The 20,345-nt window shown below is 39.6% G+C and overlaps 1 protein-coding gene across 3 annotated transcripts; it reads right to left on the bottom strand.

Moving 5' to 3' along the window:
• Positions 1-645: 645 nt before the first annotated feature.
• Positions 646-17,972, bottom strand: hps3 (HPS3 biogenesis of lysosomal organelles complex 2 subunit 1). 3 transcript variants are annotated; one of them, XM_071486377.1, is made up of 24 exons: positions 17,863-17,972; positions 16,660-16,873; positions 16,497-16,568; positions 15,790-15,883; positions 15,584-15,657; positions 14,723-14,935; positions 14,306-14,372; positions 13,781-13,869; positions 13,229-13,346; positions 12,723-12,876; positions 12,560-12,642; positions 11,924-12,098; positions 11,467-11,548; positions 10,968-11,125; positions 8,446-8,554; positions 7,971-8,233; positions 7,279-7,456; positions 6,708-6,941; positions 5,894-6,088; positions 5,507-5,710; positions 5,094-5,198; positions 3,678-3,884; positions 3,436-3,523; positions 646-1,949 (listed from the first exon to the last, which is right to left on the bottom strand). In XM_071486377.1, the coding sequence occupies exons 2-24, from the start codon at positions 16,708-16,710 to the stop codon at positions 1,822-1,824; spliced, it is 3,141 nt and encodes a 1,046-aa protein (XP_071342478.1). In that variant the 5' UTR covers positions 16,711-16,873; positions 17,863-17,972; the 3' UTR covers positions 646-1,821. The 3 variants fall into 3 exon arrangements, with proteins under 3 accessions (XP_071342478.1, XP_071342476.1, XP_071342477.1); XM_071486375.1 differs by lacking the exon at positions 17,863-17,972 and adding an exon at positions 10,625-10,726 and having other exon boundaries at positions 1,679-1,949; positions 16,660-16,847; XM_071486376.1 differs by lacking the exon at positions 17,863-17,972 and adding an exon at positions 10,625-10,726 and having other exon boundaries at positions 1,679-1,949; positions 12,723-12,873; positions 16,660-16,847.
• Positions 17,973-20,345: the final 2,373 nt, after the last annotated feature.

Below are 20,345 nucleotides of genomic sequence, written 5' to 3'. Positions count from 1 at the left end.
TGATGATTATTATTACCATTTTTAAAGTGATCTACTTAAGTGTCTTTGTTTCTTGACCTTTGCATTTAAATAGCAACAGATACACTTATATATAACTGATAAATTACTTAGTTTGATGACAGTGATCTATTAACTGCACAGTGTTTTTTTAATGTTTCACATGTTCGAAATAAAACCTTCACTCATTCATTCATTCATTCAGTGTCTCTGGTGAAACTGTGGTGACCTAAAACGCACACACTAAAAAGAAAAATCTGTAATCAATATATATCAGTAAACTGAAGCAACAATGCGAGATACCTTTGTCCTGCACGTGATTGTTTGTATTATCTGCAACTTGATGCTTACATGAGTTGCATGATCTTGATGAGATGTTATAAAAGCATGAATGACAGTTTTCTCACCTGTCTTGTGAGTAGGAAAGTTAAAGGAAGAAGGAATGAGAGTTTAATAGCTACAAAACATGAGTGCTGTTTGGATGAAATCCAAAATACGTGACAAATGAGAACATTTTTGTGCCTTCTAGAAAAAACACACGTCTCAGAGAGAAAAGCTTTTCACTCAGCTGTGACAATGGCAATGAAACAGAAAGAAAGGCTGACTGATATCCTGGCGAGACATTTAGTGTTGATCTAATCACAAGTCTTCCTCTTTAAAACAGTTTATTACACAATATAAAACATTTCAGGGTTCATTGTCTTGCAATCAAAACACAAAGCTCTAAGGGATTTTATTTTTCACCGCAGACCTCTGCAAATAATGCTTTAAAGACTAAGTGGAGGACAAAAGTGATCAAAACTCACTTCCTGGTCTTGGGACAACAGGACTATAAACTCTAAGTAGTATTAGCTGACACTGAAAAAGTAAAGCAGAACCAACACCTATGAATCATATTTAGAAATGTTTCTCTGTAGACAGCAGGAGATAAACCTGTTTTAAAATGTTCAATGCCATCGGGGGCAATGCACACAAAATTTTCAAATAAAAGAAAAAAAATAGACTGATCAACAATTAGTGTGTCCGCTGTAATGTGCGAGAAGCCTGTGGGAATAACGAAGGACATTTTCACTGACAGCTGTGGTTGATGTATGTCTGCGTTACACCACATTCTCCTGATGCCTGTCACCCACAATGACCCCATCCTTCCTTATATTAGGTAACCAGGTGGTTTCCTGTATTCTGTGTAGTGTCCTGTAGTCATTTATCTGTAGCCCGCTGACCTGTTTTGTCAAAAGCTTTGGTGGTTGTGTTTTTGTCATCAGTGACGACTCTGATATCAGTGTAGTTACCTTGATTTCTTTCTAACCATGTCATTTATATACTGTCATATTGTTTCACTGATAAAACGTCATGATATGATTTATTTATTTACGTTTTTTGCATGAAAATGTAACCAAGTGTAACTGTAATGCTGTGGTTTTATTGGCTAAATGGTAATTAAACTGTGCGCATTGGTTTAGCATGAAAATCCAAATGAAAAAATATTGCAAATCTTATAAGACCAACAACAGCAACAGACTCTGGGTTCAAATATTGTTGAAATGAAATGGAAACAGACAAAGTTTCAATTTTTTCTTTAAATATATATATATATTTTTTAAACGGACTTCTCATGAATACATTGTGATTGTCAACGCATAGAAATGATAGAGCCCGGATTATGTTTTGAGTGTTGCCAAGTTGAATCATCCTCGTCAAGGACTGTCAAGGGGCCACTGAAACTCAACAGTCAACAAGCATGTCATCCAGGAAGCACTGACACATTAGTCCGTGTGTATACGGGGGTGTGTGTGTGTGTGTGTGTGTGTGTGTGTGTGTGTCTCAGGCCAGCAGGTGTTTCTGGCTACATGTCAACAGGTGAGGCAAGAAGTATGCAGCCGTGCCATCGTCAGGTATAAGCTCCAGGAACTCCGTCGGGCTCGTCTCCATGGCGACCACCACCAGCGTCTCTGTTAGCACGGAAACCAGCCGCATTAAACCCAACACCAAAACATCAAAACAGAGTTGATCTCTTTTACTGCTTCTACTGACTCTCACAGTGTTTTTACTTTCATTCTCTCATGAGACGTAATACAAAGCAGACGGTTGAATAGTCAAATGAGACGCTCAGTACAGCCACATCAAAGTTAGTCAAAGAATTGTAACTACTGTGTCTAGTTTTTAGCCTCTAGTTTTGCTTATTTACCTACTTATGACTATTTGATATTACAAATTCATTAAGTTTCAAACTATTTCTTTCAACAATTTATAATGATTTATATTATTGATCATGTTTTTATCTATGCGTGCAAAATGTGGTTATAAATAGTTTTGCTCATTTGCGCTCTGCTGCTTTATATTCTGCATTTCTCCCTGTAATTAACAGATTCTTTAAGATTTTTTTTTTTAAAGATATTCTTTAAGCTTTTTGTCCTGATTTGATTGAGTTAGAAGAGATACAGACAGGAAATGCAGGGAAAGAGAGGAGGACGACATGCAGTCTCCAGCTGGAGTTGAACCAAGGAACACTGCAGCTGAATGGTACGAGTCCTAAGTAATTGCCTCCCAGACTCTCAGTTTAAGTCTACATATTGCTTCAAACCTTCCCTGTATTCCAGGGTTAAAATTCAGGAGGGAAGATAGTGAACCTTTTTCCATTTATTTATTTTTTTTGGCTTAAAGGTCCCAAATTTTTTTATTTTATTTTATTTTATATTAAGTGTTGATATCCATAAAAAGATACATTAGTGGTTTTAAGTACCAAAAGCAATCACAATGTAGTTTTACATCTCCTCTCAGGCTTCTCTCTGGAGCTCTAGCAACAACAGGCTGTCTGTTTTCTGCGTGATTAAATAAAAATATAGCAGATTTCAGGTAAACCGAATCCTGCAATGTTGGATGGTGGGTCAAAGTGGGCTGGAACTCGGGCGTGGCCGAGAGCGGTGACTGCTTCGTTGTGACATCGTGTTACAGAAGTCCTGATGACTCATTTTAAGGCTCAGTTTCTGAATACAGGCTGTGCGCATTTCTCTGTGGACTGAGGCTTTGATACTGAACCTAGACCTGCTTTATAATCAAACAACACATGGACATCTCACCTCATACAATACAAAACCTTAAAAAGTGGCCAAATTAAATCTACAGATTTAATATTTAAAGATATTAGAATTAAACAATAAAATTCCTTTATGTGTAATATTTAAACACCTCCTGGACAGAGCATCAGTGTCATCAAGAGTAACTACAGCCCTGATTTCATTTTTTGGCAGTTAATAAATGTTAGTAAATGTTAAAAGGGGCCAAATTGTCAAATTGTTGGCCAACGTCAAGTCAAAAGCGACTCAGGTAAATATGAAAGAGCCTTTCACCAAACTACAGCAAGAGAACATGTGGCCTTAGATCAATAAGAAAGTGTCAGGTACATTTGACTGACTGTACTGTGAGAAAAGCTTCTACCTTTGAGAGCGGCCAGTAGGATGCTGTTGTCTGCGGCAGCTCTCGTCCGATTACAAAGCTCGGGGAGCAGCTTCTGCCACCATAATACCTGTAAGGGTCAGACATGGCAGTCAGACAGGATGATACTCTGACAGAAGCTGGGTACACATTTGAAAATAAACCACAATACAGTCACGACACAGAGTGAGGCCAGTTTCAAAAGAGAGTGCTCTTCGCAGATCAGGCCACTGCTCAGTACAGACCATGTTTTTGTCTTGTAGCTGGTGATTGGCGTAGGCTATGATGGCCTGAGGACATCTGTCCAGCAATTTCTCAATGCTGCTGTCGTACTGCCCCCTTCTGGTGGCGCAGAGGAGGTGCAGGCTGAAGCCCCATAACGTTTCCTCTGACAGTCGCTCCAGCAGAGGCAGCACAGAACCCACAGACAGGGAAGGACCACACAGAAGAGACTGCAGAGACACAGAGATACAGGAGATGATTAGGATTAAACGAAGATGAAAGGGAGATGATTTAATTTTTAAAATCTAAAATAACACAATCTTTCTCTTACAATTTAAAAAGTTGACTTTATAAGCAATTAAAAACACATCCATCCAATTCCTCCACTCTTCCACCTCACTTTGAAGGAAGCGGAAGGATTCTGTAAAATGTTTTATTGATTTGTTTTTTTTTTTTTGTTTAATTTTTTTTAACTTCTCTATTACTCTCTTTGTAGAAGCTGCCATGACTTCCCCTACCTTCAGCTTAAAGTTGTTTTCAAAGAGTTTTCTCTTTTCTGTCAGGAGTAAAATCTGGTGCAAAAACCTGTTGTTGTATTGATTCATTCATGTGTATCTTCAGATTTCTTGGCCTGATAATTGTGAAATTTAAAGATAATAAGTCTAAAAAAGTAGAGTTATCTACTACTTAAAATGAACTTTGTGTAACTTAATACTAAAATTTTTAAAACGAGTCCCTAAATCCCTGAAAATGAGAGACCATCGAGAGATCAGCTCACACCAGCCAATGAGTACTCAGCAGTTATTACTGCATTATTACATGACTACTTTGTCTATGAACTCTGTGTTGTAACACAGATTGTATCTCTCAGCTTTCATGCTGCAAAAATCTGTACACAGTCAGACATATAAACTCATATAAACTCAAAATATCACCAGTCCTGCTGCTGCAGCTGGTAAAAAAGCTGAGGACATGACGTCTTTGTCCTCAACAGCAGCTACAAACCTGCCTGTTGTTACCCTGCGCTTTAGCAGCTACCATTATGTTGTCACAGTGTCTTCTGGTCACAGTGGTCATTGTTGAGCAAAACTTGGCTGACTTAGAAAAACAGCCTGTTTGGTTGTCATGCCAACAGCTCTCATTGCCAGTCAGCACAATTAAACAGCCATATATTTTTCATACTTACATGAAGTGATGTTTATTTTGTACATATATGCAGTTTTAGTTATTTAGTTCTACATTTTCATACAGATTGTATTGTTGTGTTGTATTAAGGTTCAGTCATACATTTCCTTTTTTACTCTTATTTCACTACAACACCTTGAAGGTAGATGGTCTCCATGTCCCCCTCTCTATGAATGTCCCTTGATTATAGATACTCACGATGCAGCCTAATTAGTAGCAAGAACAAGCACCTACTTTGTTCATAGACAAATTACCTGCAGTTTGTGTAACGACTCCTGGTGTTGGAAGCTGATCGTGTGAGCTGGACTGAGAACAGTGAGCCACGGGTACAGAGCGCCGTAATGGGGGCACGAGTTGATCTGAAACACACACAAAGATGCAGCGGATGAGAGCGATATATCTACATGAGCTGATTTCTGAATCTTATGCCATGCAAAAAGAATGCGGAGAATTTTGCCTAATCAATTATTTGAGGTTAAATATCAACGAGTTTTTTTTTTATATCAGCAAAAAGTCAGCTAGAGAAAGTAGCCAATGTAAATACCTTCAATTTGAATTGAGTTTGTTTTGGTTTTCAAACGAGATCACATACTTATAAATGTGGGGAGATATGTCAGTTGTTAACAAAGCACAGATTTCTGCCAGACAAAGAAAACACAGATTGTACCAGATCGTCAGCGCTCTTCAGAGACCTGCGTCTTGGGGATGTGTGTGTGAAGCTGGAGTGTGTGTCTGAGGTTGTGCAGGTCAGTCGATCGATGTAAACAGAGGCCAGTCTGAACAGAAGCTCCTGGATGACAGCTTCCTGTGAAGAGGCCATGAGCGTCGCCTCCCAGAAATCAACCTGCAAGCAGTTCTCACAGCCCAGCTCCTAGACAGACAGACACACACACACACACACACACACACGTTCATGGGATATTTTCATGTACAATTCATTAAAATGGACCAAAAAAGATCTTGCAATCTATTATTTTGCCGCTTCACTTTCCAAGTCACGACAGGTTCAATGTGACACATCAGTGGGCTGATTTTACGAATGACAGACACACACCTTGAATATGTGATCAGCCTGTTCCAGCTGAATTTTGTTGTTCTCATGAAGAGCCACCATGCCAGCAACCAGCAGCCCTGCGTGGGACTTTGTCAGCTGGTGACTCAACGCTGTGGGACGGATGTGTGTGTGCTGGCCTCCACATCCGTGAAGCAGCAGCCTCGGCTCCTGGATGAAACTGTACACCAGCAGCATCTGAACACACACACACGCACGCACACACACGCACAAACGCACCCCTTTTTTAACAGGATAACAGGAGGACAGACTCGTTCTTCACTTGCTCTGTATCTCAATAATCCTGTTCACCATATATCAGAATCTTTTAAATCACTTTGTGGTTTCAAAGAAGGTCTGGCCAATGATGAGACATTTTCTAGACGGGACTGTGTTATATCCAAGCACTTAAATCATCCCACTGATTTAAATATTATATTCAGTAATTATTTAATGCAAACATCAGTAACATTTTTACACAAAAAAACATGAATAAATATACAGCTGTCACGCACCTTCCATCTATTTGCATTTAAAAAAAAAACCTTTGACTTCTATATAATTTATTCATATCTGCTCATTAAATGTCTCTAAGAAACCTTATGCAATAAAAAAGTAGTTGTCAGTACCTTCTGACAGGTAGAATAATGCACTGTACTTGTAGCTAGAATTCACTGAATGTTAATAGGCTCTAATAACCACTATATATTATGGGATTGCTGATAACTGAAAGAGACCTTTGTGCAAATTTTTGTTTCTTCTTCACTCGGTAGTAGCTTTTAACAAACACACTCCACGTCCCCTGGTCTCCACTAACCTCAGCATGTCTGTCCAGCAGCTGTGTGAACTGTGGCAGGTCGTCCAAACGCAGCATCATGGTTGCCATGGTGATCGTCAGTGGAACCGACACGCCAGATGTGTCCTCCAGACGTTGTAAAATTTGCAGCGTTCGGGCAGGACTGATGTTTATCATGGATGGGCTCGCACACACGCTGATGAGCTCTGAGGGATCTGATTGGCTGAAAATGTCTATGACCTCATCGGCTGACTCCTGTGGAGAGGGAATGACGTTGGGGTTTCATTTATTTCAGTAATTATTACATTTCACAGCTGTTACAAAAAGAAAACAACACATAAAGAAATAGTTATATAATTCATAATCATTTCTACATTTATTGAGAATGATGAAATGATGCAGTTTACATTGAATCGTACACTTTAACCATTTATCAATTACTTGACTTTTTATTCCAAGTTAAGATGAGAACATTTTAAAGTTGTTAGCGTCTACAGTCTACAGAATATTCAACTGTCTTCTGAAAGACGACAGTGAAAGACCTCAGAATGACACAAGTGCAGCGTAACACCTGTATTTATCTATCATCTACCTGACCGAGGATCTGCTCCGTTTCCTCTAACAGGTGATGTTTCAGGTAAAACAGGAAGCCGGGGCCATAGGAGTAAGGGCTGTCAGGAAGTGGGCGGTTCCTGACTATGACCTCTGGGACTGACAGACCTGACATCCTGTAGTATGGTAAAGCCAGGTGGCAGTCCTTCTGGCTAGCCCTTATAGAAAGGATGTGAAAAGAGTTAGTGCTGAAACAATTACTAGTTTGCAGTTTTAATTTAGTATAAAAGTTGATACAAAAGGCACAATAATAAATGAGAAGTGAAAGCAAATCTTAAAACTGTACCAAAATGTAAAAGTTCCAAGGAATGAGGAACTTTAAAGGACAAAGTAACTGAAACCGAAATTAACCTGTTGTAGACTAAATTTGTTTTCAATATGCTCATGAGTCTGCTCTTACATTTATGAGAAAGGAGGAGAACCAGGCTGATTTAAGGTACATCTGGGTGATGTGTCACTTAACGGTGCATAGTTAAAATTGAGGCATCAATTTCAGGGGTTTTACGGAACCTAAATTCATATTAAAAGTGAAAAGATTTAAGATTTCTGTGTTTTTCAGAAAAGAGTAAATCAGTGAAGACTTCACTCCTGGTTTTTCTGCTCAATTATAACTCAGAACACTTTCCAAAAAAGACAATTTCATTCAATTGAAACAAAACTCAAATGAAGCACCTGCTGAAACAGTCTCCCAGCTGTGCACAGTTCTGCCTGAGTGCCTCCTCCAGCTCCCGTCTGTCTGTCTGTGCAGCTGTCTGTCTCTCGGGCTGTGTGTCTGCCTCTCTCTGCAGAGGCATTGTGGGGTCGCCCTCACTCTTCTGTTGCTGCTCTGATGTTTGGAGCAAAGAGGCGCGGAGGAGGAGGTGAGCTTCACTGAGGAGGTGTCGAAGGCTTTGGGCCTGTGGGTTGTTCTCAGCGTATTGGCGACTGTATTCGACCTGTCACACGTACAGACACACAGATGATTGTACAGAATCATAAACGCCTACAGACTGATGTTCAATGTAGTGTTTGCTCTGGTTTTATTTCATGATGATCAATATTAACTGTGCAAAGAAATATAAGAAGTACAGAAGTGCACAAACACAAAAACAGACTAAGTTGATTTTTTTTTGTACAGCAGTAAATACAGTGATCATGTCTGTGTTACCATCTCTTCGTAGAGGGTGAGGGGGGGGACGGTGTCGACCACATACAGGTTCCATCCATGTCCTGCTGAACTGGTTTCCTTGGGAGAGGAGATTGTCCACTTCCTGGTCCTGAGGTCGGTTAACACAGAGAGGTAACAGGAAATACATTCAAACTGAGAGAGTGTCTCATCTCACAGTGATGTTTAGCCAGTCTGAAAAAGGTGCAGACTTCAAAGTGAATGTGGCATCACTGACGTCAACACAAAAAGGACAACGAGTAAAAAATGTATTAGGAGCAATGCAGCACTGATATTGTCCCAGTCTGGAGTCTAGAAACTTTGGTTCAGCCTAAATATCTTCTATTTAAAGTTACTTCAAAGATACAGGAAAATAATGGCCTCCCTGCTTCTCCTCTCTTACCTTAAATTTTCCATTTTTGCTGCTGTTGTAAAAAGGTTTTTAAATCAGTTTATACATAACAGATTGTCCATGAACTGAGCTGAGGAATGATCCTTGTTAAGTGTCAGTATATTCTACATGTGAAAGAACTACACCAGAGAGGAGGCTGTGATACTGTGATCATCATCATCATCATCATCATCTGTATAACACTACATGTCGTGCTACATTTTACATGACCAAACAAACAGTTAGTGAGCTGTTAGTGAACAGGTTAACATAGATAATGTGATGGCCGCTGGACAATAACTGGCCTGTGTAGTGTGTATCTGTGTGTATCTGTGTGTTTGCGTCATGACAGCTATTCACATGCAACATGTGGCCTCAAACCTGTGCTTTTGTTTTTGCTTTTTTTTAATATAAACAGCATATTTTGCAATATACCACACACACACACACACACACACGTCAAGTCATAGACCCTGCAAAGGGGGAAGCTTGACACCAGAGCTGAACTTTTTGTTCATACATCACCTGTCAGAGACATGTGCTCATGTTTGGCAGCGTCGGTCCGTAAGTCCATAATTGAGGTGAGGGGTTCACGGAAGACAGCAACACCCTGCGCTAAAATAGGTGCTGCTGCTGTGTCCCTATTGACAGTAGTCATACTTAGAGAAGGTGCTACTATTTAAATCCCAAGATGCAATCATATGCCATTTATATTCATTTTCATTTTTAATAAGAATATTAAAAATTCAAAATACATATGTGTGTGTATATATGGTTCACAAGAAACCAGGAACCTGTCATGTAAAGCTGGATTATTAAGTTAACTTGGTGAAATTCAAAACAGCTCTTTTTTGATTTCAGTGATTAGTTCGTGAGCAAAACGTCACACACACTGAGGGCAGTTAGGTTGGTTATGGTTTAGGGCTAAGTTTAGGGACTAAAACAGGAAGTGTTGTCACTTTTAGACCAAGCTGCAAAATAGCACAGAAATTTCGATCAACGATAAACTCAAACAGAAAAAAAGATCACTGGCTGCTTTAGGGCTCCAGTATGTTGCCATATGGTTTATTAGCTTCTGAGGAGGTTAAGTCTTAACTGCTATGGGTGTGTCCGCATTTGCTTTTTGATTTCATGCAGAAATTAGCATTTATTGCAGCTGTCAAATTGAATGAAAAAGTAAAGACTTTTCTCAGTAGGCTGTAAAGTTTATTTGGTTTATCAGTCCTTATATGATGCAGTTACTGCACACTGCAGTTCATATGCACAGAATAAATGCAAATCCACGATTAACCTCCAGAATTAAAGTGTGAAAAACTTGAATTTCTTTTTGGTGGAATTTAATATATATTCTAGTAGTCATGCAGCTCCCATGGCAGATACCTAGTGCCCTCTACTTCCTCTTTAAAAAAAAACCAACAAAACAGAGTACTCCAAGTCCTGAAAAACAAGGGTTAGGCAAAAAGGTAGAAAGAAAAACTTTGGACTTTTTCTCCAGAAGGAATTTCTTATAAGGGAAAGACAGATTTTCCAGTTCAGACCAATTCCCACTGTTGCCGCCTTCAATACTGGTTTCACTGGAAAATGCAAAAAAAAAAGAAAAACAGCTGCTTCACTGTATTCTGAGAGAAAAAGCTTTTTGTTCTGTGACGTCAAAGGTGGAACCTGATCTAAGGATTTGGTTAATAATCATCGTCTTTTGTGAGCATTGTGAGGGTTTCCTGGCATTTGCAGCTTGACCTCCAAGTGGCAACAACAGACACTGAGGGGGGGCGGGGTTTGGGATTGTCTTACAGGAAGGGGCGTGATAGAAAGCTCTCCAGAGCCGGCGTGGTTGCGGGATCGATTCCCACCGCCAGGAAAATACCAGTCAGCATGGTGTGTTCTTTCAACTCACTAAAATACACACACACACACACACAGTAAAGAGGTTTATAAATGGCCTGTGCACACACACATCACCAGTGCTGATAAATCCCTCTTGAAATTCTTCTGGTGTCCACAGGGAGGTATCTGAAGATGAAGCTGATGGAGCTGAAAGGTTTCTGACAGATATCTCAGTCACATGTATAGTGTGTAGGTTGTATATAGTTTATATGTGTGTGTGTGTGTGTGTGTGTGTGTGTGTGAGACTTACAGGCCCCTGCGCTGTGTGCTGCGTTCGGTCTCCGCTGGTGTCTCTGTGTCGGCGGTGGAGAGCAGGACAACGTGGCGGCCGTAGACGCACACCGAGCGCAGGCCGATAAACAGCTGCATCCTGAGCGCACACACCTCGAGGCTGCTGGGCGGACAGGCCTGCAAACACGGAGAGAATGCACACACATACACAACATGATTATTTTAGGAACACACATTATACGACTGATTTTCTGGCCACTGGAGTGAAGAGCATCTTCATAACAAACTGACAAATCCACAGGACATATGATCACCTTCAGTGTCAGCAAACAATTATCTACTTTGACACTGAGCATCCATGCAGCTACTTTCCTGCTGGGAATCAAACTGATGGGAGCAAAGAGACTGAACCACACAGTAAATGTGATTTGAAAAAAAAAAGAAAAGAAATCAGCTAAAAGAGGCTACAGAGCAGGTTTCTAGGGTGAGGAAATACTTGTGAAGGATTAGGCTCATACCTTCATGGTGGTATCGATGTAGGGGTCTTCAATCCTGGCTGCTACTGCTGCAATGCGCACTGTGAAACACTGCAACGCATTCCTACCAGGCAGGCACAGAAATCACAATACACTTACTCAATTTCCACACATAAATCTTCACACTGTGGCGATAAAGAACAAGGATCATTAAAGACTGACAGACAGATCAGATCAAATGGTAACAACTCATGTAAATGTTTAATTAGTTAGTGTTTCATTGAAAAAAGTAATGCGTTCCTTTTTTTGTAGATAAGGTAAGTATAGACGGGTAAGGTGTCATTTATTTATTTATACTTTTTATTTTAATTGCTAAAATTTTTGATTTGGTTTTTGATTTGGCTTCACTCGTTGCCCTTCCCTTTGCCCCCCCTGTGTTTTGGGTTGCAACATTCAGTAAAGATGAACTAACTTCCATATCAAAAACCTGAAGCCATACTTTGTTATGACGTGCAACAGGTGGTCTGTTAGCACCGCCTCCAGGACCTTCTCTGGATACTGATAGGCTGAGAGCAGCTCCACTCCACCTTTCAGACTGTACAGGTAGCCGGCGGTGGGGAGGGAGAAGAAGCAGAACACACACGCTGGTTCGTCCATAGACGCTGACTGGTTACCTGGAGAGAGACACAAGACGTGCACGCTCACACAAAACACATACATCTACTAACATTTACTGGCATAGCTACCAGGAGTGAATGTGTGGAGCTGCAGGAACACAGCAGAGAGAAAAGTCCATCTTAACAAGTAACTGTGTCTCTTACAGAGTCTTCAAACTGTAAATCTTCTATAAAATTTTACCTGATTTCAATACAAATCAACTTGAACTAAGAGCTTAGTTTTCTGACTTGTTTAAAGATGCTGAAACTTATCTTACGATGAAATTATCTATTACTGCTTTTAAAATCCTTCCTTTGGTTTATTTTAAATCATACTTGTAAATATTTTACTTCTATTTGATTTGATTAATTAGTCAAATTAGTCATTCTTCTTTGTTTTCTTGTCTTGTGTTTTGTTTGCCCCCCCCCCTTCTCAGCACTGATAAATTTCCATCAGCCTGTGCCTCACATGTACTCACTGATGAAAAGTGGGTAGAGCTGCAGGGAGTGGAGTTGTGTCTCCTCCACACTGCAGCCCTGGAAGAACTCCGGTGTGAAACGCCTGCAGGAGGGAAATGAATCAGGTTAAATATACTGTGCCTCAACTGGCAAAGGATTTAAAGGTCAAACACACACACACACCTGAAAAGAACATACGACAGCGTGTACTGTCCTTTGTCCTCCAGCCCGGTCTTTTCAATGCTGACAGGGATGTCGCAGTCTCTGGCTCGATCACCGAGCAACTCCTGGTGCTTTGGGATGAGCATAAAGTCAGTCTGGTCTTCTAGATGATCTGCTGTACAAACAAATACAAACACACACACACACACACACACACACACACAGAAATCACAAAGGATTCTCTGAATTTGTCCACCAAGCCAAAATTACATTGTCTAATCCTTGGCTGACTGACCTCAACTTACATCTTGGCAAGCAAATACAGCTAAAATGTATTTTTGTTGTATGGTGGTTTTTTTTTTACATCATATTAAAAGAAATAAAACAAACGGTGCTTCTGAAACCTATAGGAATCCCTTCTCAAGAACTGCAGCTCAAATCCAAGCCTCAAAACGGAAACCTATAACTGAAGAAATGACATCAAGCATTAAAGGGGGGAGCAAACACTGATGAAGTTGTGTTATTACCACTTTTACTTGTATCTAATGAGTCGTCCAGGGTTTTGGGGTCAGAAGGTGTCTCCAGTTTCAGCACTAGCACCTCCAGCTCGGCCTGCACTGCCACATATCCCCCACACAGCGCCACCTTCAGGGGAGGTGTTAAAGTAAGACAGACTGAAACAAACTGTTCATTTAAAAATGATTTAGGATGTCCATGTTTTGTTCCAGGCAGACGTCAGACTACCAACTTAGAAGAGTTTTGCAAATCAGTAAGATACTTCAGTTGATCAGAGAAATTAGAGCAAAAAAAAAATGTAACCTGGAAACACAGTGTGGGTATAAGAGCAATATTATATGTATTCAAATGTAAACCTCAGTTATTATGGATTATAATTATGGTTAGGTGTGTGAATCGTGGGATTAAACATTTACTCAGCAACAGAAATCAAACACCTAAACAGCTTGTGTACATGTTATTTACTGCTATGTCTGTGTAGCAGGCAAGTAATCTAAAAAAATATACCACAAAAAAATAATAAAGATTAAAAAAAAGAAAACTGAAGAATAAATTGAAAGTACCTGTTTAGGTGTAATTTTTGGAACATGCACGATGACTGAGCGTTCAAAATCCAGGGCGGAAAAATTCTGGGTTGAACTTGAAGTTTGACCTACGAGTAGAAAACAAGGAGAGGTCAGATCAGTCAGAGGAGGAAACTGGACAGGAGTCAGAAATGTTTCCATCTTTTATTTTTATTTTATTTTATTTTTTAGTTTTATTTTTCCATTTCCTCTAGAAAAGCTCTACTCCAGGTAGCAAAGACTGCGCTCAAGTTTTAAAGTAAATGTACTTTTCTAGTCTCAGAGACCACTCAAAGTGTTTTACATTACTTGCCACATTCACCCATTCACTCACACATACAAACTTCACATCTATACACACTCATGCAGGATGGACCAGCCATCAGAGGCAAGTTGGGGTTCAGTGTCTTGCATGTGGACTGGATAAGCCACATGCAAGACACCACCAACCTTCTGATTAGCCGCTGAACGTCCTGAGCCACAGCCACCCAGAAAAAGACTTGACTGTTACTCTTCTTGAGTTACCTTGACTCTGACTGGAGGTCTGCTGAGCGTTCGGTGAGGGGCTCTGCAGGTTCTGTTGACTCTGATTCTGAGAAAAAACAATGATGCCACGAATACATTTATTGTACCAGAGTCAAGAGTCTACTTATGTTGATTAGAATAGGTAACATACAATGACAAAAACATGCTTAAATGATGAAAAAATAAAACCAGTGATATTTTAACAGTTTTTGAGGCCTGAAAGATGCAATAATATTGACACTTTAATGTCCTGGAAAAGGTCACCTGATCAGAAACTCTGAATCTGTAATTGTGACCTCAACCTGCACTAGAAGTCAAAGAAGTAAATACACTGTTTCATTGCGTCTTTAAGTGAAGATCATTTTCAATAACACCCACAAAGGAGGTAAACTCCTACATTAGCATTGTGATTCTTACCAGGTTCTGCTGGTTCTGTCTCCTCAAAGTGAACAGAACCAGAGTGTTCTCACAGCCGACCAGTAGGTCTCCTGTTACTGAGCAACACGCCACGGCAACAGGGCGCTCTGACAGAGGGATCTCAATGATCTCCATCTGCACTCCGCCCCGCACAGATGCCCCACGCAGCAGGTGGCCCAACAAACGCACCCCAACGCGGGCTTTCTCTTCGGCCTGAAAGGAGAGCAGGAAATAAATACATGAAAACACATGGAATAAAGATGACAGGAGGGAACTTTATATTGATAGACATATGAAAAATGAACTATAAAAGCTTCACATACAGTTATATTCTCTTGATGAGGAGAAGTTTTTGCTCCATGATCTCAATGTAATTCATATCTGTGCTGTTTTCAGTAGTAGTTTGACATTAACATGGGTAGGTGCTGCCCGTACACCCATCAACGGACAGTCTGGCCTTGATTGGACGTAAATTATCTTTAAGATGCTGGAAGAAATAAATCAAACTGCTTTTAAAAGGGCTTGAAATTCATCTCAGACTGGACTTGTAAGCCTTAAACATCTTTTTAAGAGCTCATTTGTCTGCACCAAGACCAGCCCAAAGCAGGTTTAATGTCAATGCCACAACAGACTGTCTGTGTCTCCAGGTATTTTCCTCAGGGAGAAATTGTTTATTAGTTTACTGTTTCATTAAATAAAGGGCTGCTATATGTTTTGTTCTAATCCCTAGTTATAATATGGCTTAAATCAAGATCAACTATCTTTATCTAAAATCATTAAAAAACAAAGCTCAATAGGGGTGTGCCTTTTTTTCGTAGCACTGTAAGTATTTGTGAGAAGGCTCAGGTGGTGAGCGTTTACCTGGTATCGCCAGTTGGTGTAGGCTCGCAGGTAGGTGGCGCTGTTCTTCTCCTCAATGGTCACCAGGTAGTCTCCTGCAAAGGAAAAGCCAGGATGTTAAAATCTTCAGCTCACCCTGGAATCACTACAGCTGTTAGCTGCCTCATTTACATAGAAAAGATAGAAAACAAATAAGCTGTCAAAGGTAGAGCGGAGCAGTTTTATACCTATCTTGCTGTGCTGGATGCTCCTCACAGTGCCCATGGTGGCAAAGCGGCAGATGAGAGGGCAGCCCTCCTGCTCCAGACTGTACGCTTCCACCTTGGTTCAGTTCAACACAGTCAATGTCCTGCAGAAGCTTTTCATTTCCAAATGCTCACCTCTTTAGATTTCAGATGAATATTCCCACAGTGTGCAGACAATTACACTGATATATTAGGGCCTGCCACCTCTTCTCTGATTATTAAATACTAGATATGCATTTGTTGGTCTGAGGTACTGCGTCATGATTTCTACCCCAGTGTTTCTACCTCAGAGGCTTTTTTCACTTTGACAAGAATGGAATTAAAGTGGAAATACACTGTTTTGAAAAAAACAAAATTTGAATGTACTTCATATAAACACACTGTCACTGATTTTAGTCTCAAAGCGTAGATATTAGCCTTCAAACACTTGCACCAGTCACTTCCTCATAGGCCACTGGTTTCTGTTTAGTCTGTATGCATTTCACAAGGTACAGAATCTAGTGAGACAACAATAACAGTATATTTGTAACCCACGATTAGTTGGAGTTATTACTGCAGGTTCAAAAGATGTCACAAACAAGTCATTACCGGAATAATGTGAATGCAGACATCTGGAAACACATTATTTTCAGACAAATACATAAAGAACATAGATATCTGCATAAAAAATCTGCACAGTTTAAGGTCACCTTGCATCCTCCAGTAGCCACCACGAACAGAGCTCCACCTCCACAACAGACCAGTCCAGGCTCCTGCTCCACCTGAGCCACAGAGAGGGACAGTAGATAATGCTACTGCAAAACTATAGTATATAGGTATGATTTGAACCAGTATTTATAAGGCTCCACTGACCTGCACGATCTGTTGTGAGGCGAATGGATGGCAGTTGTACACGTGCACCATGTTCGATCTGTTTCTCAGAGCTCATTCAATTCAGTTGAGGGCGGAAATGTTTATTAGCCTCTGAATGCGGCTTTCTCTTCTTCTGATGGTGCTATGATACAGACAAATCCATCAGCTTCTCCTCTGTTTAATGTGGGCTTCCTGGAGGCTTCATCCATCAATGCTAGAAAAAAAAAAATTTAAAGGCACTTTAATTTAGTCCATCTCAAAATTAGACTCGTACTAGAGCTGGACATTTCATCATTAGAGATATCACATTCTGATTTGAGGCTAGAAATGACCTAGGATTTTGGACAATAGACAAACTACAATACAGGATTTTCTCACCTGTGGTATGTAACTGTGCAGATGCACTTGCTTTTTTAATTTGATGTGTAAAAAATATACAATACCTTCTGTTTATCTTGTGAAAAATTCAGATTTAAGCATGTGCGATTTCAGGATATTTCACATTTGAAATGTAAGACATCTCTTTTGAAAATATCCATTTAACATGTGATGTCATCTGCAAACCACTATTTACATGTAATAAATTCCTAATTTATAGATATTTGCATGAATTTCACATTCCCAGTACAATAGAGGTAAATGGAATTTAGATTGTGGTGTTTAAAGCTTTAAAAAAAAATCATCTCTAAAAACAATGCCCCTCTTATTGCTAAACCACAGTTTGTATTTCATTGACAGAAAGTAGGTCAAATGAAAACTCTTCACAGCTCTATTAACTCAACCATCACTGAAAACCTTCTTGTGCACAGCTCAGTCTCTTCTGAAAGCATCCTAACCTGTCATTACATTGTTGACATCACATTATTCAGTCAAAATTTAACATAGCTTGATTTTATCTTTACCTGAATCCTGCTCTGACTCTTTAAAACCGACCTAAGTGTCAGAATAAGATGCTCGGGAGCCAGGAGAGCAAGGTCAGAGGTTGAGCTCAGTTTCCTCTGTGTTTCCAGCAGATCACCAGGAGCTCAAACAGGGTGACTTTCTCTAATCGATATCACATGCCCCGGTCTTGTGAGCAGCAGCAGCAGCAGCAGCTCACACAACTCACACTAACATCATTAATCGTCGTTTTATTTTTATGACTTACGACCCTTCATGGTCTTCACACAAAACGAAGGAGGGTTTTTTTTTTTAGTGGATTACCTTCTTTACTGTCTGCTGCTCCTCTCTTCCTGCTTCTGTTTTCTCTGCTGCAGTTTATTGATTTCACGCTGCAACGCAGGAAGTCAACCACCACAGCAAACCAAAGCTGCCCCGCCCCCACTCGATTCTCATTGGCTGCCGTACCTGCTTGTATTGCGTCTGACGTTGCCATTGGCTGTCGAGCTGTCATGGACTTTTAGGGAGGATCTGCCTCTGTTATGATTTTCATAATTCAGTAATCTGCTTCAGATGCCACTGAAACGATTATCAATCTAAATTATGCTTTCAAACAAGCTTCATACTGTTGATCACTTGATACTAAAATTAACCAGGATTGTTCCTGTTGAATATTATGCAACTGATGTTGAATTTTTTCAGACCTATCTCATCAAACACATAATTATATATTAGTAACAGAAAAATCAACAATGGCCATGTGTACATATCAAGGGGCCCCATAAGAAATCCTGATCCCACAGTTGAGGAACAAAAACAACTTGCTATCTGAAGAACAGGTAAGTGTAGCTTGACCCTATAATGCCAAATGCATCAAATTTGATACAAGCATTTCTGAGACCTATTGCATCACCTTATGGTAAAAACACTCAAAACCCTCTTGTATCCAATCTGGTACTTGTCTTCCAGCCCCTGGTGGATACCTTTATCACTACAACAACTCAAACACAGTACATGGGACAATCCAAGTTGGCCACCTTCAGATAGTTCCCAACTCACTGGATCAAGGTCAAGAAAACTGAGATTTTTACGATTTTCCAGTGACATTTTCTTTGAAATTTTTAGTAATATTCTAACATGAACACTTAATCTGTTGAAGCAAGTTATAATTACATTTTTTTTTTGCATTTTAGTATGTAGTAAAATCGTGTATAAAATTTGGAAAAACCTATATGCAAATAATTTTTTGTATTTTTTTTTTTTTTTCAAATTTTGTGAAAGGGCCAAATAAAGGTTCCAGATTCAAGAAATCTGAATTTTCTGTCCATTATTTCTGGGGTCAGGCATTACAGGGTTAAGTAACCTTCATGCTACCACTGCATTAGCTGCACTTTTTTTTTTCCTCTCATGTGAGGACAGACATTGCCTTCAGCTGGGTCGACCCTAACCCTGTTTCCATGTTCATGAGTTAAGGGGACGACTGCAGTGGACATTTCTTTGCCACAGCCATTCTCAGCTTCATGCTAATAAAGGAGAACAAGTGGCAAGATCATAGTAAGGTTGTTTACTTCATTGAAAAATAAAATACCTTCCACAGTCAGGTGCGGTTATTTGCAATAGAATATAAAGACAAAAGCATTTCAAAAATTTTAAAAAACATGCACATCCTGAGATAAAAATGTAAAAAGAACGACATACAAATAATAATTTACTTAATCTGACTTTATATCCAAAATAGTGAATGACGATATCTGTGTTCACTTCACTGCAACCTGCAATTAATTAATGTCCCTTTCTGAGTAGAAACTAAAGTTTAAAGTTAAAAAAGACATCAGTGAGGGCAGTAATTATACTGACTATCTTTTCACTCAACCCCCAAATTCACAATTCACATGGACACACATTGCATACATAGAGATATTGCAGTGATCAGTAGGGCAAGCTTATGAGAAGAACTATTTCTGATCTGTTTGATGCATTTTGTGGTAGTTTATTGTGGCGACATTAATAAAGACAGACTCAAACTCGAGTCACAACAAGAGAAGACGCTCTGGCTCCCTCTAGCAGAAGCTTCATGGTGCAGTGACAGGGTTTTTTCATGCTGACGTCAACAATTGCTTTGAAGTGGGTTTTTTTTTTTTGCTCATCTGTGCATATTTTTCTAAAACTCCAGTGTTATTTGAACAACAAATTAAAAACGAAAGTTTCTTGCAGTTCCTCTTTTCATTTATAAATTAAGCCCGTGTGTACTATTCCCTTTGCACTTAAAAGTGCATAGAAAAAAACAATTCAAGTAGTATGTTATAGCCTAATCAAACCTCAGTGTGTATGTGTGAGGTACTGATTATCAACTGGGTGTTAAGTGTTCAAAATAGACACTGGATGTTTGGTGATATCCTTAAATTTATTCCCATATTATTTGATTTAAAAAATTTAGATGTATTTATGTAGGCAACATAATTTGATGATTAATATTTAAAAATGAAAAGTATGTACATTCCCCAAAAAAGTGGTACTGAAAAAAGTGTTGCCTTGGAATTGTTACTGAAACTCATTGTCACATGATTCATGTTGGGTGTAAGAGAGACAGGAGAGGGGAAGGAGGGTTTCTATAGTGGGATAGGCTATATGATGGTGGTTGTGTAACAGAGAGGACTTGGAGTCCAAAGGTTGCTGTGAATCAGAATTTTTTATCATGTTTCGAATGGTTGCCAGGTTGGACTTCAACGGTCTGTGACGGGTGGAGACAAGACATAATCTCAGCTCAGTAAATCATATGGACACACCTCTCTACACATGAGGTGTTT

This window comes from Trachinotus anak, unplaced genomic scaffold, assembly GCF_046630095.1.
Source record: "Trachinotus anak isolate AG129_WGS33_773 ecotype Australia unplaced genomic scaffold, CSIRO_AGI_Tana_v1 ptg000010l, whole genome shotgun sequence".
Lineage (NCBI taxonomy): Eukaryota > Metazoa > Chordata > Actinopteri > Carangiformes > Carangidae > Trachinotus > Trachinotus anak.
This window is presented reverse-complemented; position numbering and strand designations above follow the sequence as displayed.

Coding starts and splice junctions, on each gene's coding strand:
- hps3 (XM_071486375.1), bottom strand. CDS start 16,710: ATGGTGCACGTGTACAACTGCCATCCATTCGCCTCACAACAGATCGTG. Junction 11,549..11,923: donor CTGTTGCACGTCATAACAAA/GTATGGCTTCAG, acceptor CCTGCCTGGTAG/GAATGCGTTGCAGTGTTTCA. Junction 5,711..5,893: donor AGGCTGATCACATATTCAAG/GTGTGTGTCTGT, acceptor CTGTCTGTCTAG/GAGCTGGGCTGTGAGAACTG.